This window comes from Ranitomeya variabilis, chromosome 7, assembly GCF_051348905.1.
Source record: "Ranitomeya variabilis isolate aRanVar5 chromosome 7, aRanVar5.hap1, whole genome shotgun sequence".
NCBI classification, from domain to species: Eukaryota; Metazoa; Chordata; class Amphibia; order Anura; family Dendrobatidae; genus Ranitomeya; species Ranitomeya variabilis.
In genome coordinates, this window is record NC_135238.1 from 11448068 (window position 1) to 11464185 (window position 16118).

Genomic DNA, 16118 nt, shown 5'->3' on the forward strand with positions numbered 1-16118 from the left:
CTGGTGTACTGGCCTGTCTCCTGGTATCTGCTCCATGCTCTGGACCACTGCTGGGAGACACAGCAAACCTTCTTGCCACAGCTCGCATTGATGTGCCATCCTGGATGAGCTGCACTACCTGAGCCACTTCTCTGTGTTATAGACATCGCCTCATGCTACTGTACAGGACCTCTAGGGGTGAGAGCAATGACAAAATGACCAAAACAACAGCCAAAAATGTTGATTACGGGGAACTGGTCTGTGGTCACCCCCTGCAGAACCGCTCCGTTATAGGGGGTCTTGGTAATTGCCGATCATTTCTAGCTGTTGTCTGTTCCCTCTGCAGGAGTCGCAGTGTGGGGTTAGTGCTCCTTTTTTCAGCAGTGTCTTTAGTGCACAGAAATACGGGGTTACGTCGGTTGGGAACAGGCGGGGACGGAGCTGAAGATGAGAGAAATATAACGGGTCCGGGTCACAGATGAGCCGCGGCTAGAAGACGTCGTAATGGCGGTCTGGGCGGGAGAGAAGACAGGGGAAAGTGACTGATAACCTGCCCTTATGAGTTTCCATAGTAACAAACAAGTAACAGCCAAAAAAAAGCGGTCCTTCAGCCGGCAGGAGGCGCAGCGGTCACAGCGGGAGATTCCTGATCCGTCTCCTCCAGAAGCTACAAGAAGTCTGAGACCCTCCCCCAAGCAGACGCGGAGATAAGGAGGCGTGTCCGCACTGCACGCCGGGAAATGTCCACAGGAACTGACGCTACTTCCGGTGTGTACTTGCCGGGTTGGCGCATGCGTGCTATTCTTTCTGCGCCGAATCTATCCAGGCCCGCAGCGTGTGCGCTGTTCCAGAGGTGAGAGCGACCTGGGGGCCCCAAATAACGGCGAAATACGGGGCCCGGAGCTGTGAGGCCTGGGGAGAGCGACACCGGACCGGGCCCAGAGCTGACAGTCCACATATGTGTGTGATACCGGTCCCCGGAGCTGACAGTCCTCATATGTGTGTGATACCGGGCCCCGGAGCTGGCAGTCCTCATATGTGTGTGTGATACTGGGCCCCGGAGCTGACAGTCCTCATATGTGTGTGATACCGGGCCCCGGAGCTGACAGTCCTCATATGTGTGTGATACCGGGCCCCGGAGCTGACAGTCCTCATATGTGTGTGATACCGGGCCCCGGAGCTGACAGTCCTCATATGTGTGTGTGATACTGGGCCCCGGAGCTGACAGTCCTCATATGTGTGTGTGATACCGGGCCCCGGAGCTGACAGTCCTCATATGTGTGTGATACCGGGCCCAGAGCTGACAGTCCTCATATGTGTGTGATACTGGGCCCTGGAGCTGACAGTCCTCATATGTGTGTGATACTGGGCCCCGGAGCTGACAGTCCTCATATGTGTGTGATACCGGGCCCTGGAGCTGACAGTCCTCATATGTGTGTGATACTGGGCCCCGGAGCTGACAGTCCTCATATGTGTGTGATACTGGGCCCCGGAGCTGACAGTCCTCATATGTGTGTGTGATACTGGGCCCCGGAGCTAACAGTCCTCATATGTGTGTGATACCGGGCCCCGGAGCTGACAGTCCTCATATGTGTGTGTGATACTGGGCTCCGGAGCTGACAGTCCTCATATGTGTGTGATACTGGGCCCCGGAGCTGACAGTCCTCATATGTGTGTGTGATACTGGGCCCCGGAGCTGACAGTCCTCATATGTGTGTGATACCGGGCCCCGGAGCTGACAGTCCTCATATGTGTGTGATACCGGGCCCCGGAGCTGACAGTCCTCATATGTGTGTGATACCGGGCCCCGGAGCTGACAGTCCTCATATGTGTGTGTGATACTGGGCCCCGGAGCTGACAGTCCTCATATGTGTGTGATACTGGGCCCTGGAGCTGACAGTCCACATATGTGTGTGATACTGGGCCACAGAGCTGACAGTCCTCGTGTGTGTGTGTGTGTGTGTGTGTGTGTGTGTGTGTGTGTGTGAGATACCGGGCCCCGGAGCTGGCAGTCCTCATATGTGTGTGATACTGGGCCCCAGAGCTGACAGTCCTCGTGTGTGTGTGTGTGTGATACTGGGCCCCGGAGCTGACAGTCCTCATATGTGTGTGTGATACCGGGCCCCGGAGCTGACAGTCCTCATATGTGTGTGTGATACCGGGCCCCGGAGCTGGCAGTCCTCATATGTGTGTGATACCGGGCCCCGGAGCTGACAGTCCTCATATGTGTGTGTGATACTGGGCCCCGGAGCTGACAGTCCACATATGTGTGTGATACTGGGCCCCGGAGCTGACAGTCCTCATATGTGTGTGTGATACCGGGCCCCGGAGCTGACAGTCCTCATATGTGTGTGATACCGGGCCCCGGAGCTGACAGTCCTCATATGTGTGTGTGATACTGGGCCCCGGAGCTGACAGTCCTCATATGTGTGTGATACCGGGCCCCGGAGCTGACAGTCCTCATATGTGTGTGATACCGGGCCCCGGAGCTGACAGTCCTCATATGTGTGTGATACCGGGCCCCGGAGCTGACAGTCCTCATATGTGTGTGTGATACTGGGCCCCGGAGCTGACAGTCCTCATATGTGTGTGATACCGGGCCCTGGAGCTGACAGTCCTCATATGTGTGTGATACTGGGCCCTGGAGCTGACAGTCCACATATGTGTGTGATACTGGGCCACAGAGCTGACAGTCCTCGTGTGTGTGTGTGTGTGTGTGTGAGAGATACCGGGCCCCGGAGCTGGCAGTCCTCATATGTGTGTGATACTGGGCCCCAGAGCTGACAGTCCTCATGTGTGTGTGTGTGTGATACTGGGCCCCGGAGCTGACAGTCCTCATATGTGTGTGTGATACCGGGCCCCGGAGCTGACAGTCCTCATATGTGTGTGTGATACCGGGCCCCGGAGCTGGCAGTCCTCATATGTGTGTGATACCGGGCCCCGGAGCTGACAGTCCTCATATGTGTGTGATATTGGGCCCCGGAGCTGACAGTCCTCATATGTGTGTGATACTGGGCCCCTGAGCTGACAGTCCTCATATGTGTGTGATACTGGGCCCCGGAGCTGACAGTCCTCATATGTGTGTGATACTGGGCCCCGGAGCTGACAGTCCTCATATGTGTGTGATACTGGGCCCCGGAGCTGACAGTCCTCATATGTGTGTGATACTGGGCCCCGGAGCTGACAGTCCTCATATGTGTGTGATACTGGGCCCCGGAGCTGACAGTCCTCATGTGTGTGATACTGGGCCCCGGAGCTGACAGTCCTCATATGTGTGTGATACTGGGCCCCGGAGCTGACAGTCCTCATGTGTGTGATACTGGGCCCCAGAGCTGACAGTCCTCATATGTGTGTGATACTGGGCCCCGGAGCTGACAGTCCATATATGTAGTAATGCTGATCCCAACTCTGGTGATTGGCAGCAGCGGTCCGTGTGTGATCCCAGAAGCTGACTATTCACAGACCCCAGAGATGAGCGAAATCTCTATGTGCTCTCCTCTCCCCCACAATAAGACCCCTTAATCCCATACTCCCCCACAGCCGGTAGCCCTGACAGACGTATTTTCCGCTGCACTGACACACTGTAACGAGCCCCCAGCAGTGAGTATTCCGTATCCTTCTTCCTTCTCAGTGCTGAGTGACGCGCTCTTCTATCCGCCGCCATGTCCCGTTTTTTCGCCACCGGCTCGGACAGTGAGTCGGAGTCATCGCTGTCCGGAGACGAGATCCTCCCCAAACCAGTGGGGGGCACCTACGGCAAACAGTAAGTGACACCTCCTCGTACCTCCGGGGGCGGATTGTGGGGGCGATCGCGGGAATCTGACCGTCTCCCCCTTTCTGTGCTCACATTTAGGCCGATTATTCTCAGCGATGACGAGGAGGACACGAAGCGTGTGGTGCGCAGCGCCAAGGATAAGAGGTGGGTGACGGTGTCACCCCTCACCCCATAATACCACTGTCCGGAGCATCGACCCCTCACCCGTCTCTTGTGTCGCTCAGGTTCGAGGAGCTGACGAACATCATCAAGACGATCCGCAACGCCATGAAGATCCGCGACATGACCAAGTGTCTGGAGGAGTTCGAGCAGCTGGGGAAAGCCTACATCAAGGCCAAGAACATAGTGGACAAGGAAGGCGTCCCTCGCTTCTACATCCGCCTGCTGTCCGACCTGGAGGACTACCTGAACGAGGTGAAAGGGGAACTCCACCCATAATTGCCCTGTACCGCTGCATCAGTCTGCAGCCATCACTAGAGGGAGCTCTCTGCTGACTGCAGCCACCACTAGGGGGAGATCTCTGCTGTCTGCAGCCATCACTAGAGGGAGCTCTCTGCTGACTGCAGCCACCACTAGAGGGAGCTCTCTGCTGATTGCAGCCACCACTAGAGGGAGCTCTCTGCTGATTGCAGCCACCACTAGGGGTAGCTCTCTGCTGACTGCAGCCACCACTAGAGGGAGCTCTCTGCTGACTGCAGCCACCACTAGAGGGAGCTCTCTGCTGATTGCAGCCACCACTAGGGGGAGATCTCTGCTGTCTGCAGCCATCACTAGAGGGAGCTCTCTGCTGACTGCAGCCACCACTAGAGGGAGCTCTCTGCTGATTGCAGCCACCACTAGAGGGAGCTCTCTGCTGATTGCAGCCACCACTAGGGGTAGCTCTCTGCTGACTGCAGCCACCACTAGAGGGAGCTCTCTGCTGACTGCAGCCACCACTAGAGGGAGCTCTCTGCTGATTGCAGCCACCACTAGGGGGAGATCTCTGCTGTCTGCAGCCATCACTAGAGGGAGCTCTCTGCTGACTGCAGCCACCACTAGAGGGAGCTCTCTGCTGATTGCAGCCACCACTAGAGGGAGCTCTCTGCTGATTGCAGCCACCACTAGGGGTAGCTCTCTGCTGATTGCAGCCACCACTAGGGGTAGCTCTCTGCTGATTGCAGCCACCACTAGGGGGAGCTCTCTGCTGTCTGCAGCCACCACTAGGGGTAGCTCTCTGCTGATTGCAGCCACCACTAGGGGTAGCTCTCTGCTGATTGCAGCCACCACTAGGGGGAGCTCTCTGCTGTCTGCAGCCACCACTAGGGGGAGCTCTCTCTGCTGATTGCAGCACTCACTGCTCCCTCTAGTGGTCACTTTTTTGCAAATAATAGTTGCAGAAATAAAGGGACTGTGCACAATAATGGAAGAACATGGCCATAAAATAAGACGCATTTCTTACCTGGTGACGCCGCCCCTTTGTCTGCAGTGATGGTGACATGTGACGGCCGCGGTTAAAAATCCATAGTGTGAACTGACCTTACCTCCTCATTTCCTGCCTCCATCTTTTTTTCCTGCAGCTCTGGGAAGATAAGGAAGGCAAGAAGAAGATGAACAAGAACAACGCCAAAGCCCTGAGCACGCTGCGCCAGAAACTGCGCAAGTACAACCGCGATTTTGAGGCCCCCATCTCCGCCTATAAGCAGGTGAGGCGATCTGGCGGAACAGGAAGGCGGCGTGCGTCTGTGTAGTGGTTCCCCCGGGGAGAGCCGGCACCGAGTCTCCCACATATGTTTCCTTTTCCCAGAACCCCGAGGAGTCGGCAGATGAAGACCAAGACAAGGATGAGGATGACGACGACTCCGAAGGTGAGTGTGTGCCTTGTGCGGAGCGCGCCGGCGGCCATGTTTGCTGCATCATCTATTCACGTGTTTCCTTCCTCTTCAGCCTCCATGTCCAGCGATGACGACAAAGGTGAAGGCATCAGCGCCAGCAAGTTCCTGAAGAAGGCCGAATCCGCTCCTGCAGACGCTCGCGGAAAGTTCCAGAAGAAAGCCGAGGTGAGGAGGATTCTGGGTACAAATGTCTGATGTCGCTAAGTAACTGGAGTCCATTGATTTGGAAAGTCTGATAATCCGGCACCTTTGTAAGGCGCTGGGTCCTGATAAACCTCTTAAAGTGACGGCAGATTACTCGGAGTTGTAACAATGCGGCATTAACCTTGTGCTCTGTGCCAGGACGCCGAGGACGACGAAGAATCCTCCGACGATGAAATCTGGGAGTCCGACTCCGAGGACTCTGACTCCGAATCCGAGGACGAGGAAGGCAAATATACCACTCTGGCCGCCCGCTTCCTTAAAAAGTGAGTAAAGCTTTGGGGGTCCTCCTCCTCCGACCACTTCTTGGATCGAGGGTCCGCTGCGGTCGATGAGCTGACGCCTTGCTACGTTGCAGGACCGGAGGACAATCCGATCGTCAGGCCACCGATAAGAAGAAGGAGGAGAAGATCAAGAAGAAGCAGGATCGGAAAGTGAAAACCAGAGCGGACGAGGAGGGGGAGATGGACGAGAGCGAAGCCGGAGGAGAGTGGGAGAAGGTCAAAGGTGGCGCGCCCATGGTGAAGGTGAGACCTGGAGGAGACTGGGGGGCTTTGGGGGGCTCTTTCCTCCTCCGACCTCTCATCAGTCCTTTCTGCCTCCTACAGGAAAAGCCCAAGATGTTTGCTAAAGGCACCGAGATCACTCCCCCCATTGTGGTGAAGAAGCTGAATGAGATCCTTCAGGCCCGAGGGAAGAAGGGCACAGACAGGTAACGGGAGGCTGGGGGTTGCAGTGGTCTATGGGGGGCGTCCTTGTCCCCTCCGGTGCCCTCTGACCCCCGGTGTTTGCCTCCTCTAAGGGCCGCACAGATCGAGCTCCTGAATTTGCTCGTTGTAATCTCGGAAGAAAATAATTTGGGGCAGGGAGTCGCCGTCAAGATCAAGTTCAACATCGTGGCGTCTCTGTACGACTACAACCCCAATCTGGCCGCGTACATGAAGGTAGCGTCGCCCGAGGAGCGAAACGCAGCAACGCAAAAACCGCCAACGTGCGACTTAACCCCTTCCTCCCTGCGCAGGCCGACATGTGGAAGAAATGCCTGGAGTGCATCAACGACCTGCTGGACATCCTCTTCTCCAACCCCAACATGTTCATCGGGGAGAACATCTCCGAAGACTCCGAAAATCTCATCGTCTCAGACCCGGTGAGCGCCGGAGAACTACAACTCCCAGCATGCTGTATATCCCGTAGAACTACAATAAGAGCATCCTAGTGCTGGTCGTCTTTAGTCATAAAGCATCTGCAGCCCCCGCTGCCCGGACCCTCCCCTCCACCCTTATCATATGGGGTGCACTCATCCTAGTCTTCTCCCTCTCCTCCAGCCTCTCCGCGTCCGCGGCTGCATTCTCACCCTGATCGAGAGGATGGAAGAAGAGTTCACCAAAATCATGCAGAACACGGACCCGCACTCACAAGGTACGAGGAGCCCGCTTGTATCCTGCCCTCAAAGAGGTGCTGCAGCTTCCTGAGATCCGGGCAGGAGATACGTGTAATGGGGGTGGCACATACGGCAGAGAACCGGGATTGGTCTAAACAGGTTTTCCATTCACTGACAGTAAGCAGAAAGTAAACTTCATACCTGGACCCCTGGGAGGTGCCGCTGGCCGGGTGACCTCTGGGTTCTGCCGCTTCGTATCTTGACTCCTCGGTGGTGACCTCTGAGTTCCTCTGCTTCATATCGGAACCCTTGGGTGGTGTGACCCTGGGGTTCTGCTGTTTTGTATCTGGGCCCCTGGTTGCTGCGACCCCCGTCTGGGTGACCCTGGGGTTCTGCTGCTTCGTATTTGGACCCCTGGGTGGTGTCACAGGCCGGGTCACCCCAAATAACGTCATCTCCTTACTTGCTCCTTGCAGAGTATGTGGACAACCTGAAGGACGAGGCGCGGGTGTGTGAGGTGATCGAGCGAGCCCAGAAATACCTGCAGGAGAAGGGCAGCACTGAGGAGATCTGCCGGATCTATCTCCGCAGGATCATGCACACCTACTACAAGTTTGACTACAAAGCGCATCAGCGGCAGCTCAGCACCGGGCAGGAGTCTAAGGTGACGGACGGGCCGGGGTAGTGGGGACCCGCTGGTGGTCTTCTCCACCTCCATCCTGACCCGCTGGTGGTCTTCTCCACCTCCATCCTGACCCGCTGGTGGTCTTCTCCACCTCCATCCTGACCCGCTGGTGGTCTTCTCCACCTCCATCCTGACCCGCTGGTGGTCTTCTCCACCTCCATCCTGACCCGCTGGTGGTCTTCTCCACCTCCATCCTGACCCGCTGGTGGTCTTCTCCACCTCCATCCTGACCCGCTGGTGGTCGTCTCCACCTCCATCCTGACCCGCTGGTGGTCGTCTCCACCTCCATCCTGACCCGCTGGTGGTCGTCTCCACCTCCATCCTGACCCGCTGGTGGTCGTCTCCACCTCCATCCTGACCCGCTGGTGGTCGTCTCCACCTCCATCCTGACCCGCTGGTGGTCGTCTCCACCTCCATCCTGACCCGCTGGTGGTCGTCTCCACCTCCATCCTGACCCGCTGGTGGTCTTCTCCACCTCCATCCTGACCCGCTGGTGGTCGTCCCCACCTCCATCCTGACCCGCTGGTGGTCTGCTCCACCTCCATCCTGACCCGCTGGTGGTCTGCTCCACCTCCATCCTGACCCGCTGGTGGTCTGCTCCACCTCCATCCTGACCCGCTGGTGGTCTGCTCCACCTCCATCCTGACCCGCTGGTGGTCTGCTCCACCTCCATCCTGACCCGCTGGTGGTCTGCTCCACCTCCATCCTGACCCGCTGGTGGTCTGCTCCACCTCCATCCTGACCCGCTGGTGGTCTGCTCCACCTCCATCCTCATGCTCGATTCTGATGTTCCTTCCTTCTTTGCAGTCAGAGCAGGACCAGGCGGAGAACGAGGCGGAGGACAGTGCCATCCTCATGGACAGACTCTCCAAGTACATATACGCCAAGGACAGGACGGACCGAATCCGTACCTGCGCCATCCTGTGCCACATCTACCACCACGCCCTGCACAACCGCTGGTTCCAGGCCCGAGACCTGATGCTCATGTCCCACCTGCAAGACAACATCCAGCACGCTGACCCTCCTGTGCAGGTGAGGGCGGCCAGACCCCTTATGTCCATCCTGACTCTTTAACCCCCTGACCCCTTTACCGGTTCCCTCTCGTTGCCTCTAGATCCTATATAACCGCACCATGGTCCAGCTGGGCATCTGCGCCTTCCGGCAGGGCATGATCCGGGACGCCCACAACGCCCTCCTGGACATCCAGTCCAGCGGCAGAGCCAAGGAGCTGCTGGGGCAGGGGCTGCTGATGAGGACCATGCAGGAGAGGAACCAGGAGCAGGAGAAGATCGAGAAGCGGCGACAGATCCCCTTCCACATGCACATCAACCTGGAGCTGCTGGAGTGCGTCTACCTGGTGTCCGCCATGCTGCTGGAGATCCCGTACATGGCGGCGCACGAGTTTGACGCCCGCAGGAGGATGATCAGCAAACAGTTCCACCACCAGCTGCGTGTGGGCGAGCGGCAGCCGCTGCTGGGTGAGTCTGACGGCGGCCATGTTGGCCTGTGAGACGTGTCTGTGCTCCGGGCTCACTGACTGTTCTCCTTTCTCCGCAGGCCCCCCAGAAAGTATGAGGGAGCACGTGGTGGCCGCGTCCAAGGCCATGAAGATGGGAGACTGGAAGACCTGCCGCAACTTCATAATCAACGAGAAGATGAACGGGAAGGTGTGGGATCTGTTCCCGGAGGCGGATCGTGTGCGCAACATGCTGGTCAGGTGAGGACGGGGTCCACCATATTGGGGGGGTCGTTGTGTCGGGATATGATGGAAAATGTTCTCTGCTTCCTGCAGGAAGATCCAGGAGGAATCGCTGAGGACGTATCTGTTCACATACAGCAGCGTGTACGACTCCATCAGGTGAGACCCCCGAGCACCCACCCTCCTCCGATCTGAGGCTCTCCTGCAAACTACAAGTATCAGCATGTCCTGGCAGCCTGTGCAGTCTGATGATGCACCATAAGTGTTAGATCCGTGTAGGAAAGTTTCCATTCACTGACAGCAGCAGACATTGTATTAGCCTGACGGGACCCCGGTGCGGCCGTGAAACACTCAGGGGTCACAGTTCTTCCTCCTCTTCCCTCAGGATGGGCATCTTGGGCGACATGTTCCAGCTGGAGATTCCCACCGTCCACAGCATCATCAGCAAGATGATCATCAATGAGGAGCTCATGGTGAGTAGTGGAGCCGCCCGCCACCACCGGACCCCCAGCTCCCTCCAGGGTCTGCACAGAGCTGCCTCTGCTGGTGGGCATTCTGTTCCCCACGCTTAGCCCCTTCTCTTCTGTGCCCCGCGCCTTTTTCCCTTTCCTGCTCCTCCTCCTCTGTGCTTCTCGTTTTTACCCCCCTTTCTCTTCTGCTCCTTCTGTGCGCCCCACACTTCCCCCTTCTTGTCTTCACCTTGTGCCTTTCCCCTTCTCTTCTTTGCCCGGCGCCTTTCTTCCTCCCCTTCTTCACCTCGCGTTTTTTCCCCTCCTCTTCTTCGTCTCGCGCTTTTTCCCCTTTTCTTCTTCGCCTCGCGCTTTTTCCCCTTTTCTTCTTCGCCTTGCGCTTTTTCCCCTTTTCTTCTTCGCCTCGCGCTTTTTCCCTTTTTCTTCTTCGCACAGTGCTTTTTCCCTTTTTCTTCTTCGCACAGCGCTTTTTCCCCTTTTCTTCGCAACGCGCTTTTTCCCTTTTTCTTCTTCGCGCCACGCTTTTTTCCCTTTTCTTCTTCGCCTTGCGTTTTTTTCCACTTTTGTTCTTCGCGCCGCGCTTTTTCCCCTTTTCTTCGCCTTGTTGTTTCCCCCCCCCTTTTCTTCGTGCCGTGCTTTTTCCCCCTTTTCTTCTTCGCCTTGTTTTTTTCCCCTTTTCTTCTTCGCACTGCGCTTTTTCCCCTCCCCTTGTTCGCACTGTGCTTTTTCCCCTCCCTTTTTCCCCTTTTCTTCTTCGCCTCGCGCTTTTTCCCTTTTTCTTCTTCGCACAGCGCTTTTTCCCTTTTTCTTCTTCGCACAGCGCTTTTTCCCCTTTTCTTCGCAACGCGCTTTTTCCCTTTTTCTTCTTCGTGCCACGCTTTTTCCCCTTGCGTTTTTTTTTCCACTTTTGTTCTTCGCGCCGCGCTTTTTCCCCTTTTCTTCGCCTTGTGGTGTTTTTTTTCCCCCCTTTTCTTCGTGCCGTGCTTTTTTTCCCTTTTCTTCTTCGCACTGCGCTTTTTCCCCTCCCCTTCTTCGCACTGCGCTTTTTCCCCTCCCCTTCTTCGCCTTGCGCTTTTTCCCCTTTTCTTCTTCGCGCCGCGCTTTTTCCCCTTTTCTTCGCGCCGTGCTTTTTCCCCTTTTCTTCTTCTCACTGCGCTTTTTCCCCCTCCTCTTCTTCGCACTGCGCTTTTCCCCTTTTCTTCTTCGCCCTGAGCTTTTCCCCCTCCTCTTCTTCGCACTGCGCTTTTCCCCTTTTCTTCTTCGCCCTGAGCTTTTCCCCCTCCTCTTCTTCGCACTGCACTTTTTACCCTTTTCTTCTTCGCACTGAGCTTTTTCCCCCTCCTCTTCTTCGCACCGCGCTTTTCTCCCTTTTCTCTTCTTCGCCTCGCGCAGTTTCCCCCTCCTCTTCTTCTCCCCACGCCTCCTTTCTGACGGCCCCCATTCTTCTCTGCAGGCTTCGCTGGATCAGCCCACCCAGACGGTGGTGATGCACGGCACGGAGCCCAGCTCCCTCCAGAACACGGCTCTGCAGCTGGCGGAGAAGCTCGGGAACCTGGTGGAGAACAACGAGCGCATCTTCGACCACAAGCAGGGCAGCTACGGGGGATACTTCAACCGCGGTGAGGCCGGCTGTGCGCGCTGCAGGCTCCTGCTCATCATCTCTCACCGTCCCCTCGTCATTAACCCTCCTCATCCCTTCAGCTCTCCAGCTATTGTACTACTACTCCCAGCATGTCCGAGCATGCTGGGAGTTGTACTTGTACAGCAGCCGGAGATTGTCAGGTGGACGGCGACTGGTTCAGGGGCTTCTCTGCTCGTGATGTCTTCTCATCCATCATCCTGAGGGCGGGGAAGCTTTACTGCGTTGCACACCTCACTTCCTGTTCCCTCTAATGCAGCACTTTCCAATCTGTGGCCAAACTACAATGCCCAGAGTGCAACTGTTAGGACTTGCTGGGAGTTGTAGTTTTGCAACAGGGGGAGGGGATGCAGGTGGGGTGTGCTGGCATCTCGTCACCATTTCTTCATCTTGGAGATGAGCGGCACCGCACAATCTGATGCCGCTTGTCTCCATCCTGTCTTATCTGACCAGTCATTCAGGGGTCACACGTGGCTCTCCAGCTGCTGCAGAACTACAGCTCCCAGCATGCCCTGAGAGGCTGGAAGTGTGTGCAGCTGCGCCCTCTGGTGGCGACATTGAGTCATCGCGCCTCCATCTTCTCTTACGTCTTCTTTCTCTAATTTTTCCAGACCAAAAAGACTCGTACCAGAGGAAGGAGGGCGGCTACATGCGGCGCGGCTACCGGCGAGACCAGCAGAACCAGAACAACTACTGATCGGTCCGGCCTGGCTCCGGACCCCAGGATCCGCCGCTGATCTGTCTGTCATTTTTATTTACTTTGTTGCCATCATGTCTCTTAATAAAGATAGTGGAGTGAACTCCGCCCCACCTCTGTATACTGTCTGTATGGCCTTAAAGGGACGGGTCACCTAGGACATTCCCCATCCTCCGCCACTCCAGCAGTTTATATAGATCTGCGGACTGTAACTTTACCGTGTGAGAATTGGTTCAGCTGCCGCTCCGTGACATAAGTCCTCGGGTTTGGACTCTGGACAGATGCGACCGTTCCCACAGATCAATCAAGGCTTAAAAAAAAAAAAAAAAAAGCAAATTGGGACAAGGGCTCTTTAAGAGTAGGAGGCTGGGGTGCAGAGGTTCCCTCTGGTGGTGGAGCTCAGTAATGGCAGGGACGGAGCCTGATTCTTTACGGTTCCTGCGTCGTGCCCCTCCAGCGCATCCTTTACACCCGGAATGTTCCTTTCTAGTGTTTGCAATGTACCTTGTTCCTTAGACCGCCGTCCCTGCTGAGAACCATCGTGCTCCGCCTGGATAATGGGGGCCGAGCCCCCGATATTGTGCATAGTGGTCTGTAGAGGAGATTTTCCTCCTTTGCTGCCCCCTGGTGGTGGATGTGGGCACTGCCCCTCGGTGTCATCCCAGGACATGGGTGACCTTTATTACATTACCCCCTGGTGGTGGATGTGGACATTGCTCCGCGGTGTCATCCCAGGACATAGGTGCCCTTTATTACATTACCCCCTGGTGGTGGATGTGGACATTGCTCCGCGGTGTCATCCCAGGACATGGGTGACCTTTATTACATTGCCCCCTGGTGGTGGATGTGGGCACTGCCCCGCGGTGTCATCCCAGGACATGTGTGCCATTTATTACATTGCCCCCTGGTGGTGGATGTGGACATTACTCCGCGGTGTCATCCCAGGACATGTGTGCCCTTTATTACATTGCCTCCTGGTGGTGGATGTGGACATTGCTCCGCGGTGTCATCCCAGGACGTGGGTGACCTTTATTACATTGCCTCCTGGTGGTGGATGTGGGCACTGCCCCGCGGTGTCATCCCAGGACATGTGTGCCCTTTATTACATTGCCCCCTGGTGGTGGATGTGGGCATTACTCCGCGGTGTCATCCCAGGACATGGGTGACCTTTATTACATTGCCCCCTGGTGGTGGATGTGGACATTGCTCCGCGGTGTCATCCCAGGACATGTGACCTTTATTACATTGCCCCCTGGTGGTGGATGTGGGCACTGCCCCTCAGTGTCATCCCAGGACATGGGTGACCTTTATTACATTGCCCCCTGGTGGTGGATGTGGGCACTGCCCCGCGGTGTCATCCCAGGACATGGGTGACCTTTATTACATTGCCCCCTGGTGGTGGATGTGGACATTGCTCCGCGGTGTCATCCCAGGACATGGGTGACCTTTATTACATTGCCTCCTGGTGGTGGATGTGGACATTGCTCCGCTGTGTCATCCCAGGACATGTGACCTTTATTACATTGCCTCCTGGTGGTGGATGTGGACATTGCTCCGCGGTGTCATCCCAGGACGTGGGTGACCTTTATTACATTGCCTCCTGGTGGTGGATGTGGGCACTGCTCCGCGGTGTCATCCCAGGACGTGGGTGACCTTTATTACATTGCCCCCTGGTGGTGGATGTGGACATTGCTCCGCGGTGTCATCCCAGGACATGTGACCTTTATTACTTTGCCCCCTGGTGGTGGATGTGGACATTGCTCCGCGGTGTCATCCCAGGACATGGGTGACCTTTATTACATTGCTCCCTGGTGGTGGATGTGGACATTACTCCGCGGTGTCATCCCAGGACATGGGTGACCTTTATTACATTGCCCCTTGGTGGTGGATGTGGGCACTGCCCCGCGGTGTCATCCCAGGACATGTGACCTTTATTACATTGCCCCCTGGTGGTGGATGTGGGCACTGCTCCGCGGTGTCATCCCAGGACATGGGTGCCCTTTATTACATTGCCCCCTGGTGGTGGATGTGGACATTACTCCGCGGTGTCATCCCAGGACATGGGTGACCTTTATTACATTGCCCCCTGGTGGTGGATGTGGACATTGCTCCGCGGTGTCATCCTAGGACGTGGGTGACCTTTATTACATTGCCCCCTGGTGGTGGATGTGGACATTACTCCGCGGTGTCATCTCAGGACATGGATGACCTTTATTACATTGCCTCCTGGTGGTGGATGTGGGCACTGCTCCGCGGTGTCATCCCAGGACGTGGGTGACCTTTATTACATTGCCCCCTGGTGGTGGATGTGGACATTGCTCCGCGGTGTCATCCCAGGACATGGGTGACCTTTATTACTTTGCCCCCTGGTGGTGGATGTGGACACTGCCCTGCGGTGTCATCCCAGGACATGTGACCTTTATTACTTTGCCCCCTGGTGGTGGATGTGGACATTGCTCCGCGGTGTCATCCCAGGACATGGGTGACCTTTATTACATTGCTCCCTGGTGGTGGATGTGGACATTACTCCGCGGTGTCATCCCAGGACATGGGTGACCTTTATTACATTGCCCCTTGGTGGTGGATGTGGGCACTGCCCCGCGGTGTCATCCCAGGACATGTGACCTTTATTACATTGCCCCCTGGTGGTGGATGTGGGCACTGCTCCGCGGTGTCATCCCAGGACATGGGTGACCTTTATTACATTGCCCCCTGGTGGTGGATGTGGACATTACTCCGCGGTGTCATCCCAGGACATGGGTGACCTTTATTACATTGCCCCCTGGTGGTGGATGTGGACATTGCTCCGCGGTGTCATCCTAGGACGTGGGTGACCTTTATTACATTGCCCCCTGGTGGTGGATGTGGACATTACTCCGCGGTGTCATCCCAGGACATGGGTGACCTTTATTACTTTGCCCCCTGGTGGTGGATGTGGACATTGCTCCGCGGTGTCATCCTAGGACGTGGGTGACCTTTATTACATTGCCCCCTGGTGGTGGATGTGGACATTACTCCGCGGTGTCATCCCAGGACATGGGTGACCTTTATTACATTGCCCCCTGGTGGTGGATGTGGACATTGCTCCGCGGTGTCATCCCAGGACATGGGTGACCTTTATTACATTGCCCCCTGGTGGTAGATGTGGACATTACTCCGCGGTGTCATCCCAGGACATGGGTGACCTTTATTACATTGCCTCCTGGTGGTGGATGTGGACATTGCTCCGCGGTGTCATCCCAGGACATGGGTGACCTTTATTACATTGCCTCCTGGTGGTGGATGTGGACATTGCTCCGCGGTGTCATCCCAGGACATGGGTGACCTTTATTACATTGCCCCCTGGTGGTGGATGTGGACATTACTCCGCGGTGTCATCTCAGGACATGGGTGACCTTTATTACATTGCCCCCTGGTGGTGGATGTGGACATTACTCCGCGGTGTCATCCCAGGACATGGGTGACCTTTATTACTTTGCCCCCTGGTGGTGGATGTGGACATTGCTCCGCGGTGTCATCTCAGGACATGGGTGACCTTTATTACTTTGCCCCCTGGTGGTGGATGTGGACATTGCTCCGCGGTGTCATCCTAGGACGTGGGTGACCTTTATTACATTGCCCCCTGGTGGTGGATGTGGGCACTGCTCCGCGGTGTCATCCCAGGACATGTGTGACCTTTATTACTTTGCCCCCTGGTGGTGGATGTGGGCACTGCCCCGCG

The 16118-nt window shown here is 56.3% G+C and overlaps 1 protein-coding gene across 1 annotated transcript; it reads left to right on the forward strand.

Annotated features, from left to right (window-relative positions):
• Positions 1 to 676: 676 nt before the first annotated feature.
• LOC143785289 (eukaryotic translation initiation factor 3 subunit C) lies at positions 677 to 12505 on the forward strand. The gene is made up of 21 exons (XM_077274036.1): positions 677 to 832; positions 3611 to 3742; positions 3833 to 3898; positions 3979 to 4168; positions 5311 to 5436; positions 5538 to 5598; positions 5678 to 5790; positions 5968 to 6092; positions 6185 to 6353; positions 6435 to 6538; positions 6629 to 6770; positions 6848 to 6973; positions 7152 to 7245; positions 7684 to 7871; positions 8700 to 8924; positions 9007 to 9370; positions 9450 to 9609; positions 9685 to 9750; positions 9977 to 10064; positions 11515 to 11680; positions 12312 to 12505. Exons 2-21 carry the CDS (start codon positions 3642 to 3644, stop codon positions 12395 to 12397), a joined length of 2760 nt encoding a protein of 919 aa, XP_077130151.1. The 5' UTR covers positions 677 to 832; positions 3611 to 3641; the 3' UTR covers positions 12398 to 12505.
• Positions 12506 to 16118: the final 3613 nt, after the last annotated feature.